This window comes from Mastigoproctus giganteus, chromosome 4, assembly GCF_048544385.1.
Source record: "Mastigoproctus giganteus isolate SK-2022 chromosome 4, ASM4854438v1, whole genome shotgun sequence".
In the NCBI taxonomy this organism is placed as follows: domain Eukaryota; kingdom Metazoa; phylum Arthropoda; class Arachnida; order Uropygi; family Thelyphonidae; genus Mastigoproctus; species Mastigoproctus giganteus.
The window spans coordinates 148170653-148193347 of NC_143578.1; the positions used below are offsets into that span (position 1 = coordinate 148170653).

Sequence of the window (22695 nt, forward strand, 5' to 3'; positions counted from 1 at the left end):
ACCTTGAACAATATCTCTTAGTTGGTATGTAAAGCCTAGTAGCTTCCAAGATAAGTTCTTTGAATGCTTCCCATTTTGAGTTTGCTGTTGGTAACATCATCAGTTGGTCCCACTGTATAGCATTTAAAAACTGTCTCAGACCACCGTAGTCACCTTTATGAAAGCAAAAACCCTTCCCTTTACCCCTGATGGAAGTTACCTCTTTGAGTAAATCCCACTTCAGCACACTGTGATCACTGCAACCTAGTGGTTCCTTACTTTATCTGCAGATACTTAATGAATGAAGAATCACTACTGATAATCATATCAAGAGTATTACTCCCTCTAGTTGCCTCCCGAACATGCTGATGTTCGGGAGGCAACAAGAGGCAATATCTGGGAAATTAAAATCCCCAATTATAAGACTCTCTGATTTACTGGCCCACTCTATTTCCCTGTACAGTTCCTTATTATATTCATCAGAGTCATTAGGCCTATAACACACTCCCACTCTCAATTTTGATCTCCCAATGCTTAGGTCACACCAAACTGACTCGACACTGCACTGTCCAGCGATGTTGACTGGCTTCACTTCCTTGGATTTTATGTGTTTCTTAACTAATACTATAACCCCTCCTCCCTTCTTATTTTGTCTATCCTTCCTGTACACATTGTACTCTCCAAATTCCAGTTCTGCATTCCTTATATCTGTGTGACACCACGTCTCTGATATCCCAACAATATCTGCCTTTGATGTTCTGAGCAATACTTCAAATTCATCAAATTTATTTACCAAACTTATGCAAGTATACATGCACCTGTTTTTATTCTTAGCTACCCTAACACAACCCATGTGTTTACTTGTACAGCAATGACTCCCAGCAGTCTCTGAAATACACTGCATCTTGTTTTCCAGGCTGCTGCTCATTCCAATAGAAGCAGTGCAAGAATGACTTTCACCTCTGCCAGTGGCTACTGTTGATCTATTAGTCCTTGTATCCCCTCAAGCTAGTAGTTCTCCGACCCACCTAGTACTGTCTCGATAGCATCAGCAAATATTCTTGCACCCTTTCTATTTAAGTGTATCCCATCCCTGTAGAAGCAGTCTCTCCTGTTAAGAAGTACAGATCAGGCTGAAAAAAAATTAAATTCTACCCCTTGAGTCTTGCACAATCTTTCCAGGGCTGAATTGATCGACAAGGCTCTCGATTCAGTCACAGCATGGGTTTGTCAAGGGGGAAGTCTTTTCTGGCCAATTTGATTGGATACTATGATGTGGTCACAAAGGAACTGGATGCAAAAAATAATTTTGATATCATATACTTGGATTTCAGGAAAGCTTTTGAAACTGTTACACATGGAAGATTACTGTACAAATTGGAGCAGTATGGCATTAAGGGCAAGTTGCTACAATGGATAAAAGGATGGTTGAGTGGGAGAAGACAGAGCGGTGATCAGTGGGTACTGCTCTATGTGGAGTAATGTTATTAGTGGTGTCCCTCCGGATTCGGTGTTGGACCCATTGTTGTTTTTTAATATTTATCAATAATATTGATGAAGATATATCAAGTTTGCAGATGATTCAAAGATTGGCAGGGTTGGTAATAACAATAATGACAGTATGCTGCTGCAACAGGATCTGGAAAGGGTGGGTAGATGGGCTGAGAAGTGGCAACTGAAGTTTAACATTGACAAATGCAAAAGTACTGCAAATGGGTAGCAGTTACCCTAGAGAAATGTATCAGCTATGTTCTGTTATGCTCAGAATAGTGGGGAATGAAAGAGACCTGGGAATAATTGTGCAGTCAGATATGAAATTTTCTGAGCAGTGCAGACAGGTGCCTGAGTAGGTCATGGGTCTTCCAAAATTCCTGTATATCTTGTCAATGATATACAAGAATTTTGCAAGTAGGGATAAGGAGGTGATCATCCCCTTGTATAAGGCAATGGTGAGGCCACAACTTGAGTACTGTGTACAGGTCTGGAAGCCTCATTTTAGGAAGGATGTAGAGTTGCTAGAAAGAGTATAGAGATGGGCAATAAGACTGGTGAAGGGAACAAAGGGGTGCTCTTATGAAGAAAGGCTTAAGTTCTGCAAATTGCAGCTTCTGGAGACTAGGCACCTACAAAGCTATTTGATTGAGGTGCATAAGGCCTTGAATGGATTGAACAGGCTCAATGCTGATGGGATTCTTCCTCTTGCTCAGATTACAAACTTGAGGGGGTATAGATTCAAACTGAGGAAAGATAGTTGTAGAATAAATGTGTGGAACTTTGCCTTTAGCCAGGGGGTAGTTGTTTTCTAGAACAAACTTCCATTTGTTGTGGAAGTTGATAGCTTAAATAAATTCAAGGCACAACTAGACAAACATTTGAAATGAATTGATTAGTGAAATGGGAAGGGTTTTTTTTTTTTTTTTTTGGCTGATGCCGTACAAGCTTGCTTTCTTGCATCATGTGCCTCTGCTGATTAATGATGAGGAATGACAAATATAAGATGTTGAAAATGATAATCCAGGGAAAGATCAATGGAAAAAGAAGTCAAGGGAAAAGAAGGAAATCTTGGTTGGCAAACCTCAGGGAGTGGTTTGATCAGAGTAACGAGGGCTTCTTTAGGGCTTCTACCTCATGTACATCCTTTGTGAAGATGAAAGCCAACTTCTGCAGAGAGACAGCACATTGAAGAAGAAGAATTTTGATTATTGCATATTGGTCTTTTCCATAACAATATCGTTTAAAGAAGTCTGGTGTAAAACATCAGCTGCCTTACTTTAGTCTTATCTTTAGGGCTAACTGCCTCTAATCTCAAAATCATTGCAGTTTGAGTTCTTCAGGGAACATAAAGTTGCTAGGGGATTCATTAGCGAATGACCTCAATTATATCTGTGATTACCTTGTTATGTAGAACAGTCAGTGCATTTTGTTACAGTTGACCCTAGCCGTAAATATGGAAGTATGTAAAAAAAAAAATCTATTCCAGGGAAAATAATAGTGTGACACTGGAGAGGAGGCAGCTTGCCAGTATAATCCGGCTGGTTATTGTGATCCAGTAACAAAGGAACAGGAAGCAAAAAATAATTTTGACATCATATACTTCAGAAGTACTTTAGAGATTTCAGAAAAGGGTTGTTAATGACAGTAATGGCAGTGAGCTACTGTGACGGGATCTAGAAAAGTTGGGCAGATGGGCTGAGAAGTGACAACTGAAGTTTAACATTGACAAATGCAAAGTACTGCATATGGGTAGAAGTAACCCCAGGGTAACGTGCCGTGTAGCACTACACTTAGGGTGGTAGAAAATGAAAAAGACCTGGAGTAATTGTCCAGTCAGATATTAAGTTTTCTGAGCAATGCAGACAGGCTTCCAGATCAGGTCATGGGGTATTGTCAATGATATACAGGAATTTTGCTAGTTGGGAAAAAGAGGTTATTATTCCTTTGTACAAGGCAATGGTCAGGCCATGCCTTGAGTACCGTGTACAGGTCTGGAGGCCTCATTTTAGGAAGAATGTAAGAGTTGCTTGAGCATATACAGAGAAGGGCAACAAGGTTGGTGAGAAGAATGAAGGGGTCCTCTTACCAAGAAAGGATTAAGTTCTGCAAATTGCAGTGGTTGGAGACTAGGCACCTGCGAGGTGATCTGATTAAGGCATATAAGGCCTTGAATGGGTTGAGCATGCTGAAATCTGATAGGATCCTTCTGCTTGCTCAGATTATGAACCTGAGGAAGCGTAAATTCAAATTCAGGAAAGACAGTTGTAGAATAGATGCATGGAAATTTGTCTTTAACCAGCAGGTAGTTGATTGTTGGAACAAACTTCTATCTGTTGTTTTGGAAGTTGATAGCTTAAATAAATTCAAGGAAGAACTGGACAAACTTTTAGAGGGAATGAATGTGTGAAATTGTTTTTTTTTTTTTGATGCTATATAACGCTTTCTTTCTTGCATCTCGTGCCTCTACTACTACTGTGTTCCGAGTTCATAAAAATCCCTCCCCAAAAAGGCTTGCAGAGTCTCTCAGGTCTTGAGTTTATTCAAAAAAACTCTCAGCATGCTGTCCATCTGTCATGCCTGGACAAAACTGCAGGCACATATACTTTGTAACTTAACCCTTGCCATTTTTTCAACATGGTCCTATATTAAATCAACAAATCTTCAGTATATTTATGCTTAATATCATTTGTCTGCACATGACTAATGATATTAATGCCCAACTTTATTTCCCTCCACTTGAAATCTGAAAATCTGTTAGTAACATCCTCAATTGTTGATTCTGACAGACAGAACCTAGTTGTCTCACAGAATCAACAATTTATATGGATTTCGAGAAACATCATGCTTTTAAAAACTAAATTTAGGCTATTTTGACATTATTGTAGAATATCAAACATTTTCAAAAATTAAATCAAAATCAATACTTCATAAAAAAATTTAAAAATAGTATTGCAGGTACTTATTTATTAATTTTTGCAGTAATAGTTTCTACATTTTTATATGTATATTTTTGATTCAGGATCTGAATTGAGATTCTGAATTCAAACATCTGATTTCGCTTCATACAGTTTTTATGGGTGTCAGTTTCAGAGGCTCAGTTCCATGTTTTTCAATATCATCCTCTGCATAATACTAATTATGCAAAAGATAATATTTTGCTAAGCAGTAGCAACAGAATAAGTAAAGCAGAAAGTGTAGGAAATCAACAGAACAGATTCATTTGGAGAAAAATATAAATTAGCTAAAAGATAAAAATTATCTGGTTTTAACACATTTTTAAGTGCATTTTAATATATGCAGCAGAGGGTTGGGTAAGAAAGAAAGAAATTGAACAAAAATTAGAACCTTCAGAAAAGAGATTTGAGGAATAGTGGTAATAACAGTCAGAAGAAATGGCAAAGACAATATTACAACAGCGGAAATAAGAAAAAAAATTCAGTATAACAAATATCCAATCAAAGATAAGTTAAGCATACTTAAGTTGGCATGGGCATTTAGGCATGTGGGAGATTATCTAAATAGATATTTGAAGCAAAAATGAATGATGTTAAATCCGGAGGCAGGCCAAAGATGGATCAGTGGTGTCAAGTAAGTTAAAAGGTAGAGGACTTATACTTAGGTAAGGACTCAGGTAAGGGATAAAGACCTAAATAGGATAGTTTGGGGTAAAACAGTGAATGGAAGGCTGATAGTTCAGATGCACTGATCTGTAAAATCATTATCATCATTATGACTTGTACACTCACTGGGTAGAAGAATGAATTTTGATGCTGATAAAGTTTTGATGTTGATAAAATTTTGATGGTGATAAAAGTTTTTTGTTGCCTAATCAAATATGCATACAAGAAGAGCTGTGATAATATGCTTTTAAAAATATAATTTATTAGGAGGGAGGCACCTTTTATCAAAAAAAAAAAAAATAAAAAAAAAAATTGCATGCAACATGAGGCAGATGTGAGTTTTCATCTTCTATTTCAATATGAGCACTGATACTAAAGTTCTAATGCATTTGTTACCAACAAAAAAAAAAAAAAAATTAATTCACCAACAACACAAAACAAATATACACTGTGCTGCCACTTTATTAGTGTTGAGCCTCCTTTAGCCTTTAAAACAGCCTGAATTCGTCTAGGCATGGATTGAACAAGATGCTGAAAACGTTGTGCAGGAATGGAGTACCATGCAGACGTGAGAGTGTCAAGCAGTTCCTTGAGATTCGACGGAGGTGTAGGCCTGCAGCGAACAGCCCTTTCCAGCTCATCCTAAAGATGTTCGACAGGATTGAGATCCGCAGACTGAGCGGGCCACTGCAACAAAGAAAAGTCATTGTCATGTTCCTGGAACCATTCCATAGTGATTCGGGCTTTGTGCACCGGCTCATTATCCTGCTGGAAGTAACCATCTGACTGAGAATAAACTGCCAACATGAATGGATGCATTTGGTCAGCAACAATGTTTAGATCCGATGTGGCATTCAGACGTGAATCTATGGGTATCAATGGACCCAACGTGTGCCAAGAAAACATTATCTACACCATAACATTGTCCCCACCATCTTGCACAGTAGTCGTCAAACATGATAGGTCCATGGATTCATGTTGTTTTTGCCAAATTCTGAGCCTTCCATCAACATGATGCACCAGGAATTTCGACTCGTCAGACCAAGCAACTGTTTTCCAATCCTCGATAGTCCAGTACTGGTGTTGCTGTGCCCACAGGAGGCATGCTCCCTTGTTCTTTATTGATAACAAAGGTACGCGATGTGGCCATCAGCTGTTGTAGCCCATTCGCGACTAAGTGTGACTAGTGTTCCATTGCGATATTTTGTTCTGCGCACCAAGGTTGTATTCTGACGTGATGTGTGACATTGTGGCCAAACTGTCTGCTTGCACGATTCTAGTCATCCTCCTCTGACCTCTCTCATCAACAAGAAATTTTCTTCCACAAGAGTGCTGTTGAGAGGATGTTTTCTGTTCATTGCACCATTCTCGATACACCCTTGAAATTGTGGTGCATGTAAAGTTCAGGAGAACTAATGTTTCAGAAATGCTTTGTCCAGCATGTTTTGCACCTACTACCATGCCACATTCGAAGTCCATTAGATCATTCCTTTTTTCCACTCTTGTTACGGTTTGTACGCTTAACTGATATTAGTAAGGTTGTTCTGCTGCCTTTTATATCCACAACTGTGGTCATGTGACTTGCAACGTTGCGGGATGAACCATTTGTGTGCACAGCAGGGGTGTACCTAATAAAGTGGCAGCACAGTGTATATGATGTGGCAAACAAGAAACATTCAAATATGGGAAGGTTTTGGCAAAGATCATTTTGGCTGACAAGGATTTGGGCGCACTTTAAATTTGAAATTTAGGTTTTCAAATTTAAAGTACACCCAAATTTCAGTTCTATTTCAGTAAGCACTGCACACAATTAAAAAAAAAAAAAATAAATAAATAAAAGCAATATATATATATATATATTATTTTTTTTAAATTGCAAAGTTTTTTCAAACTCAATCTTCCATAAAAAAATAGAGGATGTGGATTACAGCTGCGTGGACAGAGGGTTACCCATATATTGCACATGAACACTATTCTACATGAATAAAAATTTTAATTTATAGCATTTAAGATCATGATAAAATCATGACTTTTGTACTTAATAATAATAATAATAATGAAAATGGAGATTTAACATAATATTATTGGATTATTTTTCCTAATATTTTTAATAAATATAGTGAATGTACCTGTTATTTTGCTGCCACCATCTGAATGAGGTTTTACCCATTTTAAATCAACATAACTCCTCCCAACTTTGGTAATTCTTAAGTCCTGGGGTGGAGATGGCACCGCTATAAAAGAGATGTGATGTAATAAACAATAATATGTGAGCATTAAATTATTTATCATATAAATTATTAGGAATGTGTTTAAAATTCATCAGAATTACAAATGTACAGGAAGAATAAATGAAAAAAAAGAAGAAAAAAAAACACTTTAAATTATTTTAATGTAGTAGAATTAAAATTCAAACAAAAGCCAGTCAAAAGAAAGTGAGCCAAGAACCCTGTACATGTGAAGAATTAATAAATGCCACAATGCATATTCACCTTTTAAAACTAATAGCCATGAGTGAAGATAATGAATTCTACCATCAATCACTGCCGAAGAATAACAGTATGCTCTTAATTGCAACACTCAAATAACACTACTCAATATTTTGAAAAAAAATTCACTTATATTTTCTCAGAAAAGGGTGTTTCTGAATCATTTCCTAATGTGCTTTCAAAAATGGCTTCTGTTTGTTTCCATCACTTCAGGTATCTTCAAAAATCATGAAAGAAAATTTGATATTTGACAACCTTTTATTAATTTTGGCAGAATTTGTGAAATGAAATTATAACAAAATGCTACTTTACCAGACATTTATATTTAAAGTCACGTTGGAAACACTATTAAAAAGGCAACGTGGTAAAAAAGTTCACTAAACACTCCAACTCTCATTTTAAAAACTGATCTACAATGGTTCAAATTTTTGCTGCTTTGATTTTCTTGCACATCCTTCTACTTTGCAGTCCCTCTTCAGCATCCAGTAGTAGAGCCATCATGTTGACATTCCACCTCCCCTAGTACCTCATCTCCATGACTTTAATGTCCTGATGAAATCTCTCACCCTATTCTTCACTAACACTTCCTAGAGTTGATGTCCGCATGTAAGAAATGTACCTTGACATGCATGGTGCAGCCCAACTTCTTGAAGTTTGCTAACATGTTTTCAACTATATTCTTGTAGTAAGGATCCTTGTTGTTCCCCTAAGAAGTTCTCAACAACAGACCTGAAGCTAATCCATGCCTGAATTAGCTTCAGGTCCAACAAAAATGCCTTGTTTTAGTTTCTCTTGGGTGATCAATGAGAATTTAGTAAAAAACTAGTGGAAGCAAGGAACTTCCAGAGGAAAAGCTTTCACTAAATGTTTCATCCAATGCAATTTGAGGTGCAAGGGTGGAAGGAGGACAGTTTTAGGGTCTATAAGTGGTTTATGATCAAGGCAACAAACTGGTCCTCTTTGGCCAGACCTTGACACCCCAGTGCTTACTTACTCCTTTCCCAACTGTCCCACTTGCACAAAAAGCAAGGCATTTTTGTTTAGCCAAATTGCTGTCTAGGTAACAAGCCTATCATTTTAAAGTTAGCACAGCCCAAACAACCATGTTCTTCACTTATCATATTTTCCAACAACTTCTTCAGGTTCTCATATGTTTCTTTCAAATGCTGAGATTGAACTACTGGAATTTACCTATATTTATTTCCATTGTGGAGCAACAAACCTTTGAGACTTGTTATTGACTCATCTATGAGATGAGCCAATAAAAAGTCACCACTGTGTAGGATTGTAACTAATTCCTACATAGTTTATTTAGTCATTTGTATTACCACAAAAAATTATAGAATCAACATCATAAAAGTAGGAGACTAGTTCTCATTTTCTGTGTCTGTACCATGAGAAAAATGTTCCATGTGCTAGAAGACTTTTTGACTTAAATCATTTGTGAAATGAAATTATAACAAAAAAAAATTATAATTAAAATCTGCCCTACCATGACATTCCATGATAGGGCAGATTTGAAATTTGTACAGAGTGAGTAGTTGTTTAGATGAAAAGTAACATTGAGAGGAAAAGAAATTCCAGTTTTTTTAGATACAGAGGAAGTAATATTTATGGTTTGCTTATGCCAAGAGGAAATAAGAAATCAAGGTAATCCCTAACAGAGATATGTGATCTTGTCTAGAAATCTGAGTTTCGTCAAACATAAGAACAACAGTTTTTTGTGAGATATAAGGCAGTTAATTCCCATGCTTCTAAGCATGGGAATTAACTGAATTAATTTTTCCCCATTGGAGAATTAGCTGGAATTAAGAAAATTACCTTTGTCCACTAGAGGATTAACAGGAAATCAGCATGAAAACATCACATTATTGTAAAAAATCAGTGGAAAACTCAGTTAGCATGCAAAAGATGTCAATGATGTTTTTGGGTAACTCTACTGTAATCAATGACGTTGGATGAGAGGACATTCTTTGAATGTGTATCATAATGGTTCAATTTTTATACTATATGTCTATAATTCAAAAATAATTATGCAGTACTGCATAAAAAATTTATGTAGTAGGAACTTTTTCTTTTTTTCGATACAAAAAATTTACAGAACAGGTAGTTGGAGCTTTCATTCAAAATGCCAAAGCTTAAATCAGATTGCAAGTAATGGAAAAGGTTTTGCTATGGATGGCAGTATTATCTGTGATGTTATTTGTGAGAAGATCATATTATAAAGAAAATAATTTCACACAAAACAATGTGTGAAGTCAGCAAAAGGGGAAAAAAAAATTGATGTTGGCTCCACGGAGCCGAAGGTGGATCCGTGAATAACGTCATGTGAAATGAAAAAATACAATTTAAGCTTAATAAAATCAGTTTTATTTTATTCGGTATTTTCATTTACAATCAACAATAAAGGTTTGTGGTAACTAAAGTAGGATACATAGTTGAAACAATTCAAACTATTAACATTGCGATTTAAGACCAAGTCGATACATGATTGACAACTCTATACTGCAATAATTAAAGACCAACACCAGCCAGGAATTAAAAATTTTACTATAAAAATAAAATATACAGAATATAATGAAATACTGTGATACACTATCAGAAGACTAAAATATTACAATAAAATAAACTACGATAAAACGTTAAAAATGTAGTTAGCAATAAAATTATCTAAAATAAACTGGATTAAAAGCGATAAAACCTGAAGCTTTCGGAGACTGCTGTCTCCTTCTTCAACAGTGTACTATTAGTGCAATGACACATCCTTAAGTAGCAGGCCTATGGCACTCATGCATGTGGTCCATCAGACACATGGTCGGCATTCCCCACGCGCACATCGGAAACGGAAGTGGCTCGGGATCGTGTCAAACAGAACCGGTCATCCCGTCTGAGGACAACCGCCTCGAAGAGGGGGTGTAAATGTATAACCCTGTCCCTGTTAATAGTATTACGACTGGATAAACTGATTCATAAGCTCTCAAGCCATTTGCGTTCCCAAAATCCATGGGCACGGTCCGCAATGACCGCGTCTTCAGGGGAGATCCGATGCTGCTTCTCCCAGAAATTCTCTGCCACAGCAGACCTCGCATAATTAGCAGTCTTAATAGCGGTCATGTGCTCCCCAGACGGTCTTTTAAACGTCATCCCATCTCCCCCACATAACACTCCTCACAATCCGGGCACTTAATCTCATAGACCACACTACTAGTACAGTCCTGGGCTACGGGATCTTTAACTTGAAACACCACTGTGTGCAATCTCCATCCCGGAAGTTGCACACAGCGGGTCTGACACTCCCGCAGTGCCCGTACAATGCATTCTGAAAGGCCCGGATAGTAAGGAATGTATGCTGTAGCCACAGGGGCAGGCGACTCCCTACAATTGGACTCAACCCTATAAATATATTTGTCCAAGACCCTCTGGGGGTACCCACACTTCCTGAGATTTGCCATGACTCTGCAAATTTCCATTTCCTTATCCTCGGGGGTACTACAGTGGGTCCCCACCCTATTCAACAACGCCCTGGCTACACTATTCTTATGATGATAAGCCTGTGCCGAGCTGTAATGAACATACTGGCCACGGCACATAGGTTTTCTATAAATCGTTGTCTTTATTCTAGACCCATCTCTGCTAACCAGGACATCCAGAAACGGGAGGGACCCAGCTTTTTCCACCTCCGAGGTGAATTGTATAAATGGGGAGAAGCACCTCATCTTCCTTCCCCTTTTTTTAAAATGGTAAACGTATCGTCCACATATCTCCTCCACTCGCGCATGGGGAAATCCAACTGATGAAACACACTGGTTTCCAGTTCCTCCATTGCCAAATTGGTCACAATGGCACCAATGGGGGAACCCATGGCCGTGCCATGGACCTGCTTGTACATAACTTTTTGAAAGATCATGGTAGTGCTAACGAAGCAAAACTCAACGCCTTTACAAATATCATTGATACTTAGAAAACATCTAGCACTTAAGTTATCATCCTGTTCCAAGGCCAATCTTACACAATGCACCCCATGTCCAATGGGGATACATGTGAACAAAGATTACAACGTCAAACGAGATCATAAGTTCATCTTCACCTATAGACTGGCTTCTTATAAAGTTAAAGTTTACAAATTCCTTGCTATCTTTAACTACTAAACTGGAGCGTCCCACTAAAGGAACAATAACTCTAGCTAAAAATCCCGATAAGGCATAGGTGGGACTACCCACAAACGATACTATTGGTCTCAATGGAGATCAATTGGTCTCCACTGTAGTATCCTCAAGGATAAGGAAATGGAAATTTGCAGAGTCACGGCAGACCTCAGGAAGTGTGGGTACACCCAGAGGGTCTTTGACAAATATATTTACCCAGAGGGTCTTGGACAAATATATTATTAGGAATGTGGCTACCGCATACATTCCTTACTATCCAGGCCTTTCAGAACGCATTGTACGGGCACTGCGGGAGTGTCAGACCCACTGCGTGCAACTTCCGGGATGGAGATTGCACACAGTGGTGTCTCAAGTTAAAGATCCCATAGCCCAGGACTATACTAGTAGTGTGGTCTATGAGATTAAGTGCCCGGATTGTGAGGAGTGCTATGTGGGGGAGATGGGCGCATTTAAAAGACCATCTGGGGGAGCACATGACTGCTATTAAGACTGCTAATTATGCGAGGTCTGCTGTGGCAGAGCATTTCTGGGAGAAGCAGCATCGGATCTCCCCTGAAGACGCAGTCATTACGGACCGTGCCCATGGATTTTGGGAACGCAAGTGGCTCGAGAGCTTGCGAATCGGTTCATCCAGTCATAATACTATAAACAGGGACAGGGGGATATGTTTACACCCCCTGTTTGAGGCGGTTGTCCTCAGACGGGATGACCGGTTCTGTTTGACACGCTCCCGAGCCACTTCCGTTTCCGATGCGCGCGTGGGGAATGCCGACCATGTGTCTGATGGACCACGTGCACGAGTGCCATGGGCCTGCTACTTAAGGATGTGTCATTGCACTAATAGTACACTGTTGAAGAAGGAGACAGCAGACTCCGAAAGCTTCAGGTTTTATCACTTTTAATCCAGTTTATTTTAGATAATTTTATTGCTAACTACATTTTTAACGTTTTATCGTAGTTTATTTTATTGTAATATTTTAGTCTTTCGATAGTGTATCACAGTATTTCATTATATTCTCCATATTTTATTTTTCCTGGCTGCTGTTGGTCTTTAATTATTGCAGTATGGAATTTCCCAGCTCCATAGGCCTGTTTGAAGATATGATTGACAACACATAGTAGATTTTGTAGGATCTCATGCGAGTTTAAGATCGAATGTTGATTCCATGAATTCGAGGAATCGAGCATTTTCAGGTTTCTTAATGTCAATGTTGAAATCGCCCACTAAAATAATTGGGATCTTTTGAAAGTTGAATTTCCTTACAACTTTAGGTATGTCTTTGGCATATAAATCACTAGATTGGATATTAAGAAAACTTTAATCTGCTCCAATGTTGAATTAGGCGAGATGTAGAATGTTACAAGCAAAGTTTTCTGTCTATTTATTTCAACTTCAGCTGCACAAATGTCACCACAATTATCTGTATCAGTCATTTGCCGTAGCGAGTCTGCATCCACAGTAATGAGAATATGTGGTGTACATATTGTCAATTCGACTTTATTGTATATTGCAACAACTCCAGATTGTACAGGTCTTTTGAATTGTGTGATACGTACTTTGATCCTCGAACATCAACGTTTTCATCATTTTCACGCCACGTTTCATTTAATGAAAAGATATTCGATTCCATGAGAATTGGATCAGTTGCAATGTCTTCGCTGTGAAGTTTCAAACTCTGTGTATTCAACAATACCATTCTGAAACTCAACGAAGCAACTTGACCCCAAAATTGTAATGTGGTTGTAGAGAGAGTGTCCAAATGATGGTTATTCAAACATTTCAATTCGGTTCGAAGATCTTGCATCTTAGGTGCATTGCAACTGTGAGCATGGTAGAATGTAAAGTCGCCTTTCTGATTTCTGATGTACAGGCCATCGATGCTTCTAACTCGACAATGCAACATATACCAGTTGCTATTCGAGACTCTTCTTGTAATCGAATACGATTTCTTTGAAACATCCACCCTGAGATTTATGAACTGCCATGGCACAAGCTTCAACCAAAGGAAATCGGATTCTTTTGCATTTAAGCATTTTGCTTTTGAAAGATACTGTGGCGGAACATCTCGTAATTGGAGTCCAGCCACATTTTAATATGTCACGATGCGACGATATATGCAGGCGAACTTGAGACGACTCTTAGTTCAAACGTTCTTGCTTTCGAAACGTGCTGTAAAGTTTCAATCGCTCCATTGACCAAACCATCTTCAACATCAATGTTTGTAGTGATCATGTAAGGTTTCCCAATTGATAGATGCAATATGTATGAGAAACTTCCAGTCTCTGCTATGCTCTTTGATCGAGTTTTGTTTGCATACTAGTCAACTGTTCATGACATTTGTAACGGGTGAAGTGATCGTCAGCTGTACAATCGATGGTGGTGTTTCTTCCAATGCTTGAGAATTATATTGAACAACATCGTTGTTACAATGAAACAAAAATGAATAGCATTTTGTACTTGTTCCATTACAAAGACTCGAGTTCTAAATCGACTTTCGATTAACCTCTTTTCTTCAATGTCTAACGTTTCACCGTTTTCAATTTCAGTTAATATGGCAGAGAACACAACATTACTCTGTCTCATCACTCAACAAGTGGAGAGAGAAACTGAGAGACTACCACAAAAATTTTACGTTTATACTAGGCTTTTCATACAAAACTAAGAAATACTGTTCAAGGATTATGCCTAAATGGATATCAGATAAACTAATGAGACGTGTCAGAGAAGAAAAATGCATCGGATACATATATATATTAATGGGTGACACGGAAGCCTATGATAGATATAAGCTGGTCTGTGAAAGGTTTGTTAGTTATTTAGAGCATTAGCAACTAAGGCCATATTGCTCCGGGATATGCGGTGGTCATTCCCTGACCTTTCCACATCCTCCATATTTGGTGGTGACAGGCTCGAACCCCAGTCTAATCAAGAAGCGTGTGCTATGCACTGCTGCTCCTGCCCACCTGGCTATGGAGGCACCAAGCTGGTCTGTATCAAAGTTAAAAAGGAGGTTAGGCAGGCAAAGGCAGTTTACGAGAAATCTTTGGCAAAGGATGCAAAGTAAAACAGCAAAGAGTTCTTTACTTATGTAAACTCTAGAAGGAAGGGGATGAATCAGATTGGTCCACAGGATATTGATGATTCTGCTCAGGTAGCTAACAAATTAAATGAGTATTTTGCATCTACATTCACACATGATGAGTTATTCAGGGAGGGGAATACCAAAAGTTCAGCAAACTCTAACAGGGAGCTAAGTGATTTTGTAATAACTGAGAGCAAAGTGGAGGAGAAATTTTTGAATATGAACATAAGAAAGGCATCTGGGGTGGGTGGACCTATCCAGTTATATTAAAGGAGGCAGAAAAGGAAGTAAGCAAACCCTTAGTCATAATTATGAGAGCTTCCTAGGACTCAGGGGAGGTACCCACAGACTGGAGATGTGCAAATGTGACCCCAATCCACAAAGGAGGATCAAAGGGCAACACAAGTAATAACAGATTTAGTTTCACTTCTGTTCCAGGGAAACTAATGGAGGCACTGGTTAAAGAAGCACTACAGAATCATCATCATCTAGGCAAAACCTCAGTTATAGCTCAGTATGGTTTTGTTAAGGGGAAGTCTTGTCTGACCAATCTGATTGGATACTATGATGTGGTCACAAAGAAACTGGATGCAGGGAATAAATTTGATATCATATATTTGGATTTAGAAAGGCTTTTGATACTGTTGCACATGGAAATCTGCTGCACAAATTGGAGCAGAGTGACATTGGAGGCAAATTGCTACTATGGATAAAGGGATGGTTGAGTGGGAGAAGACAGTGAGTGGTAATCAATGGACACTGCTCTTCGTGGACTAATGTTATTAGTGAAGTCCCTCAGGGTTCCGTGTTGAGTCCATTGTTGTTTTCTGTATTTATTAATGATACTCATGATGGTATATCAGGTTTAATGTCCAACTTTGCAGTGATACGAAGGTTGGCAGGGTTGTTAATGAAACTAATGACAGTACGCTGCTGCAACAGGATCTAGAAAAGTTGAGCAGATGGGCTGAGAGGTGGCAACTGAAGTTTAACATTCACAAATGTAAAGTACTACATATGGTTGGTTCTGGATTTATTTGGCGCATAAGCATCTATGGCCATAGTGTGACATACATATGGTAAGTACATATCTTATTTCTTGTAGGTAGGGAGAATTTCCTAACTATGGCTACAAAATTATTGTTATTATTTTTTTTTATTAGCTAAAGGAGGTGATATATATTAATCCTTTTGAGAAAAGTGATGATGTTTGAGACATATGCAAGATCGAAGCAAGTGTAAGAGGGTCTTTCGTTATGTCAGTTGTGAGAAGGTTCTGGCGTTCTCTTGCATGTTTTGTCCATTCGATAAAGATATGTTTCATGAAAGTGTAGTGTTACATTGGTGACACTGAGGGGGTGTCTCTCCTCTTAAGAGATAATCATGAGTAATGTTAGTATGTCCAATTCTCAAGCAAGCTAAAATTACCTCCTGCTGTCGAATTGAACTGAAGCTGGAAGGCCATCACTCAAGATTTGGTTTAATACTTCGAAGTTTATTGTTAATCTGCTGCTACCATAATAACTGCCACTGGTACGTGCATCTTTCCTGGATTATTGGTGTATAGTCTTCACGAGGGACTTTCCACTTGATGTCGGGTGGTAGGTTAGCCAATTTGGCAGCATTGTTTGCTATTTAATTCTCAGGAATTGCCATATGTCCTGGGACCCAGCAGAAGCATATGTTTCTCCCAAGTTCTGATAATGTATGCAAAGAGGTGATTATTTCTTTTACAACTGGGTGAGTGGTGTTCATGGTGTTTTTCAGTGCTTGAACTGCACTTAAAGAATGAGAAAATCATGCTGTTTTTAATATCGGAGGACTCAATGTAATTCGGTTCAACCTGAATTGCTATTAGTTCAGCTGAGAATATTATGAACTCACATGACAACTGATATGCTAATGTGATGTTTGGGAAAACTATGGTGATTCCAACACGGGCATCGTTCTTTGTCCATCAGTATGTACTACGACAAAGTTGGGAAACTGGTCCACTGCTGCATGGTATAGTTGCAAGAAATTTTTTCTATGTAAAGTAGATTTATTCCATTCGTGAATGTGTATGTCGCACGAAGGTGGAGTGATGTTCCAAGTGATGTACATGCCACATTCTCTAAGGTTAAATTTAGTTCTTCTAAGAGGTTTTATTCTCGTAAGAGTTTTATTCTCATACCCAAAGGACAATTTGCAGTAGGGCAGTTTTGGTATAACCTGCTATGCTGTGATGTGAAAAGTATTTGCCAGTTTGGGTGTTCAGGCATAGATATAATTTTATATGCATAGTGTAGTATCAGCTGTTGTCTTCTGATAGAGAGAGGGGGGTTCATGTGCTTTGGCATGTAAACTATGTACTGGAGATGTGCAATATGCTCCTAAGGCAGTGCGTACTGCACTATGATGGATAGGGTCAAGCTAGCGAAGGGCACTGGGTCTTGTTGAGCTATACACTGGTGCTCTGTAGTCAAGCTTCGATCTGATTAAGGCTCTATATAATCATAACAAGGTAAGGTGATCAGCTCCCCACTTAGTTGCTGAAAGAACCCAGATGATATTTAGCTTTTTCTGACAGGATATTCTTAGTTTTTTAATATGTTCTAAAAAGGTAAGTTTATGATCTAATGTGATTCCTAAGAACCGTATGCTGGGTTGAACTGCTATTGGTTGTCCGTTCAGTAATAGTTCGGGATGTGGGTGGAGTTTACGTTGGCGGGAAAATGGATGAACAACATTTTTTGGGGACAGAGTTGGTAGCCATAATTTGTGTCCATGAACCAATTTTATTTATTGCCCCTTGTAACTGTCTCTCAACAGTATTCATGTTCATCGCATGACACGAAATGCTAAGATCATCTACAAATAGTGCGGTATCAACAGTCTTCGGAAGTTGTTCAGCAATGGTGTTTATTACAGTCATAAAAAGTGTAGCGCTTAGAACTGAACCTTTGGGAACTCCTTCTTGTAAGTATACTTGGGATAAGGAAGTTTTAAATCGGACTTGAAATGTGCATTTGTACAGGAAGTTCTGTATGAAAATCAGTAGATGACCTCGAAGTCCATGGAGATGTAATTCGCGAAGAATGCCATACTTCCATGTGGAATCATATGCTTTACTGATATCGAAGAAAACCATTACATGATGTTGTGATCTGAGGAATGCATTCTGAATGGAGTTCTCTAGTCTTACTAGTATATCTAGGGTTGATATATTTTGGCAAATACCAAATTGTGCAGAATGTAGGAGATTAAAGCTTTCTAGGTACCATATCAGCCAATGGTTTATCATCTTTTCGAGAATTTTGCAGAGGCAACTAGTCAAGGCAATGTGTCTATAACAAGTGGGGTTTGTTGGGTCTCTTCCTGAATTAAGGAAGGCAAGGACTGTAGCATGATGCCATTATTTAGGGAATGTATCTTCTAGGTGAAGTCTATTAAACATATCAAGGAGTGACTGCAATGATTCAGCACTTAGTTCCTGTATTGTTGAATAGTGGATATTGTCAGGTCCTACCGAGCTGTGTCTAGATGTTGACAGAGCTCTACGCAGTTCATGGATAGTGAATTGGTTGTATTGTTCTTTTCCTTTTGATGAGAAGTTTAATTTTTGTTTTTCTGTATTTGTTTTAAATCTCCTGAAAGTTGGTGTATAACTTTCCATTGATGATGTTTTAGCAAAAGTTTCCCCTAAGGTATTGGCAATTTTTACAGGGTCAGAAATGTTCTGTCCCCTCCATTCCATGATAGGCACAGGAGTAGTCTGGTATTTGCCACTTATTTTTCTGATTATTTTCCAAATTTTGGGTGTAGAAGTTTCTTGATTGATGGTTGAAGTAAAGCAGATCCAAGCTGCCTTTTTATTACTGTGTCTAACATACCTTGCTCTGGAACGCTTATAGTGGATAAGATTAGCTGTAGTTGGACTATGGCGAAAGGTATTCCATGCTTTATTTTGCTCTTTTTTAGCCATACGACATTCATCACTCCACCAGATTTTTATAGGCAATTTTGAAGAGGATTTTGGTATGATTTTTTCAGCTTCATGTAATATTGTTTTTGCGACATAGTAAACCACTTCATCGGTTGAAGATTCTTGGATTATATTCAGGTTAAATTTAGCTAGTTTTTTATAGGTCTGCCAATCTGCTTTATCAGTAAGCCACTGTGGAATTTTAGTAGGTTGATAAGAGGGTTTGCTTATCAAATCAATTAGTATGGGAAAATGATCACTATGCAAAGGATCATCATTTATTGTCCACTTTAGAGTAGTTTGTTTGTTATTCGGTTTTTAGGAGCATTAGCAACTAAGGCCATATTGCTCCGGGGATATGCAGTGGTCATTCCCTGACCTTTCCGCATCCTCCGTATTTGGTGGTCACAGGCTCGAACCCCAGTCTAATCAAGAAGCGTGTGCTACGCACTGCTGCTCCTGTCCACCTGGCTACGGAGGTGCCACTTTAGAGTAGTATACAGGGTTGCTGAACAGATGGATAAGTCTATTGCAATATTAGTTCTGGAAGGAAGGTGAACATATGTTGGTGACCAATCATTTAGAAGAAGAAGGTTGTTATCATCTAACCATTTTTCAATTAGTTTTCCTCTTTGATCTATGTGAGTGTTACCCCATAGCATGTGATGTCAATTTAAATCTCCCAAAATGAGGAAAGGTGTAGGGAGCTGGGCAATGAGACTATTTAGATCGTTTTGTCGGACGATATCACTTGGTGGAATGTATAGGGAGCAGATTGTAATGTGAATGTCAGCAGGTACACGAACGGCTACTGCCTCAAGTGGAAAATTCAGTGAGACAAGATTGGACGGAACGTTTGGGTTTGCTAAAACCGCTACACCACCACGTGCAGTATTTTGGTGGGTTCTGTCTTTTCTGGAGATATTATACTGAGACAGTTTTGGTCTCTCAGTATAATATCTTTAGAAACTAATTCTTTAGGATCATTTTGTAGCCAATGTAAATCCATGTTCGAACTTATGGTGATACCTTATGACTCGATCTGTTTTCTAGGTTTACATTTTCCTTTCACAACATTGTACTTCGCTGCAAAATCAGCCAAGCAAAGCTGACCGAGCTTTCCATCTTTTGGTCTTTTCTCATATTTCTGTATAATATTTTCACTACATATGTGGGTAGAATCATCATCGAGATTTTCTTCAGCCATTCGCTTCTTGCTGTTCTTACTTTTCTGACACTCGTGAGGCCAAGTAGTTGAAATGTACACAACTTCTTTATTAGCCTCAGACATTGGCTGGCGAAGCAAATATCAAGCTGCCTCTTCTGAGCTAATTTCAACACTGTTCAACATTTTAATGCTAACACGTTTTAACATGTTGGTGTAGTCTTGATCTGGATACTCTTCTTGCAATTTGATCAACTCTCGATGCAAATGCTTATGCCTCTGTTGGTTTTGTCAACATATTCTACAATATAAGATGCACATGAATGTTCCTCAAGTATGAACTGTAAATCCATGTTCGAATTTAATATACCAGCTATCCAAGGATTGAAGGTATTCGTCCAAAGTTGTGTCATATTTCTTTTCATTAGAATGGTAGGTCTCTTCAATCCTGATCGAATAATATCCAAGTAAGTTTTCATATCCAACTTGTGCTCTTCTAGAAACTGCTCAAGTGTATTGTAATTTTTCTCTTCAAGATCTTTTTTATATTGTTGCAAATGCCATTTGAAACTTGAATGTCGATTGTCTTGCGTGTTGATCGGTATTAAAACTCGAGTTTTATCCATAGGCCAATATGGGATACTGAATCTGCATTGATCATCATTCTTCTTGAAACAAGTAAATGTATGCTTGCGCACTTGATTTTAGTAAGACGTTGGAAGATTCAAAGCATCGACACTGCACAATTCATCTATTATTTCTACAGTCTTTGGCATATCTTCCGAAACCAATTCTTCAGGATCGTTTTGTGGCCACAGCAAAATGTGAGCATGCAGACTGCCATGATGCTGGAACTCTATATGCTTGAAGAAATTGATTACTTTGAATTTCCCAAAAGGATTGTACCTTTTCAATTGCAGTATATGCATTATAATGTCAACTAGCTTACTGAAGTATATTACACACGTGACTGGATCCTTGTTGACTAGCTTCGTATGCTGCAATGTTGTCAATTCTTTCATTGGATCATCAACTTCTGTATCTTTGCTACAATTTAGTCTGTGAAGTGTTTTCAAGAGATGTGGCCATCAAACTTCCATCGCACTTAATGCCAGAAACATGGTCGGTTTACCAAGTTGTCTGATCATAGCAAAGACATCTTTCTTGTGTTGAGACCAGTAGTGTACAGAATTTGGAATGGATTTGAGAAACGACAAGTTACGTTTGACGCATTCTTCAACAAATATTTGGCCTTCTATCATATATTTTGTTATGTTGGAAGTTTCTCCGATGCATTTAAAAGTGGAATATAAACCTTCGGTTATTCTGAAGCATAAAATTTTCATTGCCATGTATAGAATATGATGTGGCGTTACTCCTCAGCAATCTTTTCGTCTTATTTCACTAGTTGCCATCATAAACGGAGTAACACGTAATTCATCTTTAAATTTAAGTGGATGGTCTAAGTATATCCCTGGAAACGACAGTTCCTCAGCAAGTTCATCTTAAACTATCGACATCGGTTAATTGTGTTGTCCAGGAGCAATTGCAAGATATTTGTCTTCAGTCCAAAGTAAAGTGCGTTGCTGTGCCATAAGCAATTCGTTGTCACTTTCAGAAGACGTGATCTTCTCTACATTATCTACTTGTTCGCTATTAGTAACTCTCGATGAAACTAGCAAGCAACTGATGATCGACTGTGATGTTATAACATTTGTACAGAGGAGTATTGATTAAATACCTTAGCCATGATTTGACCGTTTCTTTTCTCACATATCTTTGCAAGTAAATCGATTTATGAATCAAATGCTTCTCGATGTGAACGTTGAATGCATAATCATCATCTAAAATAGGAGGCAACTCTCTAACCATATCATTCATATCAACTGGAACATTTATGACTTGTCCAACTATACCATAACTGCCAGTTTCATATCGCAAACATCGAATCTGCATGATGGCAATCTAGCCGAAACCAACTGTTTGCTTATACAATCGAGCGGTGGTAAAGTTTATGGAAACAGATGATATATGAAGCCGTTGGACTTGGATAACTGTGGCACATTTCCTGATTCTAAGCTTGTGAAGCATGTATTGCAAAGCATAAATGATGCTACGTTCTCTGCTTCTGGAAATTCTTCTTCAAGAATCTGGATATGGTTTGGCTTTGGTAATCTCAAATCATTCTGAAACCACAGTCTGTCGCAAACATTGCAGACATATCCGAAGGAGTTGTTCAAAAATGTTCTTTCAAATTCTTTTGAAGCTAACATATAACACTTTTGATGATCTTTATTCGCTGATTGCACTGTTCTTTTCGATGTTGATGGCCGGACATCTGCCTCTAATTTATCTTGCTCCCGTTTATGCTTACTACTCCCTCTCTCTTGCATTCCACCGCCGACTTTGGTCCTTGCTTTTCAACGTTAGATTTGTGATTTTGTCGAAATCTCTGAGCATGTTTAGTTGATCTAACTTTCAGCATCGTCACAACTTAACTAAATGAAACACAACTGCACTGCTTTGCAAATGCGAAGTAACTGAATGAAGTAGTTACTTTAACGAGTTGTTCAACTCTCGAAAACTAAAAACCCGATTTGAAATCTAGTTATATATCCTTGTAGAGCTCTCAATGGGCAACAATTTTGTTGCTTACTGTTTTTGTCTAATATTTATAGTTTCAAGATATTGAGAAAACAACTTGAAAATGCTCGACTTTTTCAACTCTCTCAAGT

The 22695-nt window shown here is 38.2% G+C and overlaps 1 protein-coding gene across 1 annotated transcript in view; it reads right to left on the reverse strand.

Annotated features, from left to right (window-relative positions):
• Window positions 1-22695, reverse strand: part of LOC150087120 (twitchin-like) — a 3511780-nt gene that overhangs the window by 819876 nt on the left and 2669209 nt on the right. The window contains 1 exon segment of the mRNA XM_090372971.1: window positions 7223-7327. Coding sequence (XP_090229097.1) covers window positions 7223-7327 — 105 coding nt within the window.